The sequence below is a fragment of the Cicer arietinum genome, chromosome 5 (assembly GCF_000331145.2).
Source record: "Cicer arietinum cultivar CDC Frontier isolate Library 1 chromosome 5, Cicar.CDCFrontier_v2.0, whole genome shotgun sequence".
In the NCBI taxonomy this organism is placed as follows: Eukaryota; Viridiplantae; Streptophyta; class Magnoliopsida; order Fabales; family Fabaceae; genus Cicer; species Cicer arietinum.
This window is the reverse complement of record NC_021164.2, coordinates 44,508,644-44,516,074: the sequence shown is the minus strand read 5'-3', so window position 1 is coordinate 44,516,074 and position 7,431 is coordinate 44,508,644. Positions and strand designations below refer to the sequence as shown.

General features: G+C 33.7%; 1 protein-coding gene across 1 annotated transcript in view; it reads left to right on the top strand.

Moving 5' to 3' along the window:
• The window catches only part of LOC140920468 (uncharacterized), a 15,826-nt gene extending 8,915 nt beyond the window's left edge, over positions 1-6,911 (top strand). Inside the window, exons 3-4 of the mRNA XM_073368748.1 lie at positions 5,628-5,701; positions 6,084-6,911. Coding sequence (XP_073224849.1) covers positions 5,628-5,701; positions 6,084-6,911 — 902 coding nt within the window. The remainder of the gene's footprint in view (positions 1-5,627; positions 5,702-6,083) is intronic.
• Positions 6,912-7,431: the final 520 nt, after the last annotated feature.

The following is a 7,431-nucleotide window of genomic DNA, read 5'->3' as shown; positions in this document are numbered from 1 at the left end:
ATGGCACACAATGCCAAAGTGTTGGAATCTCAGTCCAGATTGGAAGCAAGTTTAAGGACTCTGCAAGCATCCTTGAACTCGGTTGTTCAGGATGTGGATGCGATTCAAGCACACCTAGGCATCAAAGTGTCGTTTGAAGACATCGCGGATATTGGTCGTCAAGCTGCAGAAACACCTAACCCGGATCCCCTAGATAACCCTGAGACTCACGGTGAGGAGACACCTGCTGAGGTTAATACAGCGGTTTCAACCTCTCCCATAGATGTTAGTGAGGACCAGCCTAGACTAGGTGATTAGGACCCTTAGGTTTCATACTGTTTTGCTTTGACCTGTTATATTTCTGTGATGTATGATGAATTTGTTTTATAAAATTTTATATCATTTTGACTTAATCATCTAAGTTGCTCATTAATTGCTATGATTGATTTTGACTTGATACACATAAACTTCATTGTTTCTGATGCACTATGTTATATGATTTCAAACCCAATGCTTATGTTCTGTAACATAGGGGGAGGAATTGTTTTTCTGCCTTTTTGACTTAACTGACAAAGGGGGAGAAAGATTATAACTTGTTAGTTGCATTGTCTTTACAATCTGATGTTTTTTTTTTGCTCTGATACTTAATAATACTTAATAATGTAGTTTATAATACTCTTATGCTTGTTGTTTTGAAATGCTCAAGTTACAATTGTATGAATTGTCAATTATGCCAAAAAGGGGGAGATTGTTGGACTTTAGTCCTTTGATTCCTAATTTTGACATAATTAACAAATCAACAATGTTCATACACTACATGATAAATCTAATATTTGAATCGAGCCAGATTTCAGGAACAACAATCAAATCCTACACACTTGGAACATGTTGCTTGGAACACAAGAAATCAACAAAAGTTGATTTTTGACTAAAGCAAATCGATTGGGAAATCGATTTCATAACAAGGGTGTAAGGAAACACAACTGTTTGTGTTGGTATAATCGATTGGGCAATCGACTGACCAAATTAGAAATGAAAATTGCACAAGTCAGTAGCACCCCTGTTCTGAGGGTAATCGATTGACAAATCGATTATACATTTCACAAATAAACCTGATTGAACACAGTGGAAACCCAGTTTTAAGGGTAATCGATTGGCAAATCGATTGCTTAAAAATCACTTGCAAAATAATTTTTCCTGTGACATACAAATCGATTGGACAATCTATGTTGTAATATTTCAATCAAGTTAAATTTGGTCGAAATCGATTGGGAAATCGATTGAACCAAATCCCAGGTAAGAACGTTTTCAGACAAATACATACAAATCGATTGGCACGTCGATTAGTATCAAAATAGCTGAGTCACTGACTTAAACTCAATCGATTGGCAAATCGATTGACAAAACCTTTTGAAAACCCAGTGAACTCTGAGCGTGTGACCAAATCGATTTTAAGTATTTGTTAATCGATTATGAAGATTTGATAAATCGATTATGGAATCGATTGATATGTGTTTCAGTTTGAACATAACATCTGCAATCGATTACGAAATCGATTCATATCAGTCTTAACATAATCACTGAAAAATGTTGTTTAAAGAATCGATTGGTAAATCGATTGGCTTATATAGTTTCAAGATTCAAGAAAAACAAGACACACGATAATCGATTGGCAAATCGATTAGTCTGGTTTTATCACTTTAAGAAATCGATTGGTGAATCGATTGATTAATATGTTTTTCAGAAACTATATAAACTGTCTTCAATCATTCTTTCAATAACAATCTGAAATAAACACTTTGAATATTCTTGATATACAAAAGAACTCTCAATAAAACTTGGTTAACACACTGAGATTGCTTTTTCATATCATAGCCAATGAGATTATCAACAATCAATAACAGAGCTGGAAAAGTGATCTTGAATAACAAGGGTTCTCATGAACAATCTTTGAATATCCAGAATTGTGAGAAGCCACATTGACCAAGATTAAAGACTACTTTTTGTTCTTCCTTAATTCTGTTTGTAATAATACTTTTGAAACAAAAACGAAAGCGAGAAAAGCCAGCTAGAAACTGGTGGCTACTTTCTTGAGTGAGAGTGCTCAACAAGAAAGAGTCGCACTGTGATTCTGTGTTAGATTGCCGAGTATCTACAAGGATCAGAGGGTGATCAATAGGAAAGAGATCATTAAGATAGATAGGTTTCGGGGATGAAACTGGACAATCTGTAATTGATTCTTTCTATTGGAGAAGAAAATCTGAAATCCGTTTGGATTTTCAGGACTGGATGTAGGTTGTCAAGTTGACAACTGAACCAGTATAAATTCTTGGTGCAATCTTCTCTAACCCTTAACTCCTTTAATTTTCTATCTTGAAATATCTGTATATGTGATTAATATTAGATGCATGTTAAACATATTCTGTGATAAGTAATATTGTTTAATCTGATAATTTGACTTGCATGCATCTTGGTTAATCTCATATCAATCTAATAGAACTTGCTAATCTTGTATGCCACAATTTAAATTCCGCTGTGTGTATGAAATTGATTTAATTTCTTAAAGAACTGATACATTCTGATACATTCCGATTATTACGAGGTCGTACCAACCAACACATTGAAGATTGATTACAGAGACACAAAAAAACTTTAACACAAATACTCTAGTTTTTAAAGAGAAGTTATACAAAAGATCACCAAAAAAAACTTTTTCAAGAAATAACTTTTGTAAAGAGATGAAATTTTCATTTTAGAAAAAAGTGGAAAAGAATGCATGCACTTGTCGATTCAAAAGAAAAGAATGATTAGATCATTTGAAAGAAAATTCTAACAAATTCTAGTAAGACAAGAATAAGAGCATGCATGATAAATCATCCATGTTTGTTATCGAGTCAAGTACTCTGTAATTTCTTATTTATTTTTTTGTACCTATTTGTTTTTAAGTGTTTTTGGAATTCAATTTTAGATGAAATATAATGTACATGACCTAGATGTGTGAACACAAGAGGCATGGTTTCTTGACCAGAAGCAGGAACACCATAATCATATTTTCTTGACCAGAGGCATGATTACTGGACCAGAGATAGGAACACAAGAGATACAATTACTAGACCAAAGGCAAGAACAATCAGAGACACAATTACTAAACTAGAGGCAGGAACACCAAATGCATGATTTTTTTATCAAAGGCAATGACCTGAAGCAGTATTAATTGACTACAGGCATTGAGTAACCAAAAGCTTAATTATTGGACCAGAAGCAATAACTTGAGCCAAGTTTATTGGACCAGAGGCAACAACCAGAAGCAAACTACCAGATGCACTAACTATATTAGTGTGTTGACTTTTACCAGAGGCATTGACTTTTCCAACATTGACCTTTTGCCAAATCCGATGATTTTTTCCAAATGTTGACTTTTTTGGAGTGTTGACTTTAGCCATAATGTTGACTTTCTCCAGAGGCAAGAAAGTTAAATGCTTGCTTAATCTCTAGAGGCAAAATATCAGAGGAAACTTGTCAGAGGTAGTTTTGTCAAGAAGCTTGATTGCTTCACCATACAGACTTTCCCAAAATTTGTTTTGCTTCATTAGAGGCAGATTTCGATAGATGCACTGAGAGGAGAAATGATTCTGAATCAAATGCAATCTTGGCAAAACTTATTTTATCACCAGAGGCAAAGGCAGGCTAATACTTTGTATCATCAGATGTAGTGTTTTAGAGGCGTTTTTTCATCAGATTTGAATGTGAAATTTTCTTGACTTTTTTCGACCAATTAATTAGAGGATATATGCTAATATCCTTCAATGTTGTGTGTGGCCTTGGAACTTCACACTTAAATAAAACATCAGTGCCTAAAATTGTTCTCACAAACTGATTTTGTTATTATCCAAACAAGTAGGATCTTTTGTACTTGAAACGAATATTTTTCTCACAATCTCTCCCTTTTTGATGATGACAAACATCCATTTTTGTGAACAATTTTTTATTTTTGAAAAAAAAAAAAGTTCAGCAAAACTCCCCCTCAGAATATGCATGTCTGATTTAAAACATAAAACAATATCCTACAAATTAAAAAAATATTTCTTCTCCCCTATTTTTCGTCAGACAAAAAGTAAAGAATAACAATAAAAAAAATTCAAATATTGAAATCTATTAAATTATGACTACTGTTTTAATTGAATTTAGTGTTACTAGAGGCACAAACAAATTATATTTTATCAAAGACAAAATAGGAAAATGATTAACCAATCATTCTTTTTTTTTTAAGAAGCAAACATTTAGTGGCAACATCATTCTTTAATAAAAACAATATTTAGATGCTTCTTTATAAACACAAATATTTCCATATTAAGGGTTTTATGAAAATGTCAGTCCACTGATGATCAATGATTATAAATTTGATGTATCTTCAATACCCTTCTAAACATAAACACTTATGAAATGATGTTTGATCTCTATATGTTTTTCTCTAGAATGTAAAATAGGATTCTTGGTTAAACATATAGCAGAAGTTTTATCACCAAAGATAGGGATGTTACTCTCATTAATGTGGAAATCAACGTGTTGATGTTTTACCCACAACACTTGAGTACTGCAACTAGCTACTGAGATATATTATGCTTCTATTGTTGACATTGTAATGGTTACTTGTCTTTAGCTTGACTAGGAGATTAGATTCTCACGAAGGAAAATGCAATTTCCACTGGTGCTCTTCCTTTCTAGCTTATCTCCAACATACTCGACATTACATAAACCAACTAACATGTACTCAAAGGAATGCTTATAACACAAACCAAGGTTAGTTGTGCCTTTGATATATCGAAAGATCCTTTTAACTGCTATTAAGTGGGAATATGTAGGATCTGGTTGAAATTTGACACACACACACACACTAAACAAAATTTCAGATCTAGAGGCAATTAAGTAAAGAAGGAACCTATCTTTGTAGGGACAAAGGGGCCGCGAGCATAAAAAAAAAAGGTAAAATGACCAAATTACCTTATTAAAATTAAGAAATTACAATAATGCCTTAAACCTAATTCAGTATCCTCTCTCTTCCATCTTTCCTCTTTCTCTCTCTCTCTCTCTCTCTCTCTCTCTCTCTCTCTCTCTCTTTCTCTCTCTCTCTCTCTCTCTCTCTCTCTCTCTCTCTCTCTCTCTCTCTCTCTCTCTCTCTCTCTCTCTCTCTCTCTCTCTCTCTCTCTCTCTCTCTCTCTCTCTCTCTCTCTCTCTCTCTCTCTCTCTCTCTCTCTCTCTCTCTCTCTCTCTCTCTCTCTCTCTCTCTCTCTCTCTCTCTCTCTCTCTCTCTCTCTCTCTCTCTCTCTCTCTCTCTCTCTCTCTCTCTCTCTCTCTCTCTCTCTCTCTCTTTTCTCCTCTCTCTCTCCTCTCTCTTCTCTCTCTCTCTCTCTCTCTCTCTCTCTCTCTCTCTCTCTCTCTCTCTCTCTCTCTCTCTCTCTCTCTCTCTCCCTCTTGCTTATAGTCTTCCAGCCTTCCTCTCTCCCTCCAGATTCACGAACATTGAACTTGCAATCCGCCTTCCCGTGACTGCGTCGCCTCCGCCTTGGTCGTTCGTCGCTCCTTTGCTCGCCGCCTCTGCCTCTAGATAGCTTCGCTCCTCTGCTCGCCATGGTTACCTCTGCCTCCAGATCGTGTTGCTCCTTTGCTTGCTGCCTCTAATCGCCTCCGCCTTAGCCGTTCGTCAATCGTCAAAACTCAAAAGGTTCATATTTCAATTTTGTATTTTCGTTTATCATCAGAATTGATGTTTGGAGTTTTGTTTTGGAGTTTGGAGTTTTGATTTGGAGTTTTGTTTTGGAGTTTTGTTTGTTTGGAGTTTTGTTTGTTTGAAGTTTTTATTTGTTTCAAATTAGATGTTAGTGCTAATTTTTGTTTAGAGTTTTGTGTTGCATATAAAGTGTTGGATTTTATGTCCATATAAAGTATTTGAGTTTTTTTGTTGCATATAAGGTGTTTAATTTTCAATGAAAACATGTTTTATGTTCCTAAATTGGTTGATTTAGATAAGTTTATGAGAATGAAGAAATTATGATAGTGCTTATAATTATTTGAAGGTGTTTGATTTTATATTTATCATGCATTAGATGAAAGAAATTATGGGGATAATTGATATACTTTGTCAAACCTTACCACAACATTCTCAGGATATAGTTAATTTCATGTGTTTGGTTGGAACAACAAAGTCTCTTATTCAAGCATCGAGAGAAGATGGTTGGGATGCATTATTTACTGAAGTGAAGACTTTTTGTGAAAAACATGATATTGAGATTCTTGATCTCAACGATTTTCATTCAACAACAAGATTTGGACGCTCTCATCTTCAACAAGGTCAGATTACAATAGAGCATTACTTTAGAGTTGAAATATTTTTTACTGCCATTGATCAACAATTACAAGAGTTGAATAATAGATTTAGTGAGCAAGCAATGAGTTTGTTAAATCTAAGTTGTGCTTTGACTCCTAAGGATAATCATAAAACTTTTAACATTGAAAAAATTAGCACTCTAGTTGAAAAATATTACCCTGTGAATTTCAATTTGCAAGAGAAAATTAATTTGAAATTTCAACTCCAACATTTCTTGGTTGATGCTCATCAAGATTTAAATTTGAAGAATTTATCAACTATCCAAGAATTGTGCTCGTGTTTGGTTGCAACTGAAAAGACGCAAAATTTCTACTTGATTGATAGACTACTTCATCTTATCATAACTCTTCCAGTTTCTACTATCACAATTGAAAGATCTTTTACAACAATGAAAATTATTAAATATGGGTTAAGAAACAAGATGGAAGTTGACTTTTTGGCAGATAACATGGAGGTTTATATTGAAAGGGAAATTGCTGCAAATATCAGTTTTGTGTCTATTATTGATGATTTCAAGTTAATTAAAGAGCGTAGAGCATTACTTTAAGGTATTCTTAAGTCATGTTGTTAAATTATTTGATACTTCACTTTGTGTTTATTACAACTTAATTTTTTGTTATATAATATTATTTATATATTTAAATTATACATTATATTTTTATGTCGCCCACCCCAAGCTTTTTAGTCAAGCTCTGCCACTGTATGCAACATCCATTAACCATTCTTGTTTAGTTTTTAATAAAACTGTTCTCGTAGCCAAAGTAAAAAATTTCTCAAATATTTCATTACCGCGCGCTTATCTTTTGAGCAAAATATTTTCTTCTCTCTCGTAAACTCTCTCGCGAAAAACAGTGACCCTTTTCTCTCTCATGCAACCCTCTCTTTTCTCTCTCGCAAGAACCATATCTTCTCTCTAACTTGATGTAACACCCCGATTTTTAACAATGAACGTGTAATTTTTATTTTATTTTAAAAAAAACCACTAAACACTTTAGGCTAAAATATTCATAATCGTCTTTAATTTAAATCAGAGTAAAATATTTAATTGTAAAATTCTTTTCCAAAAA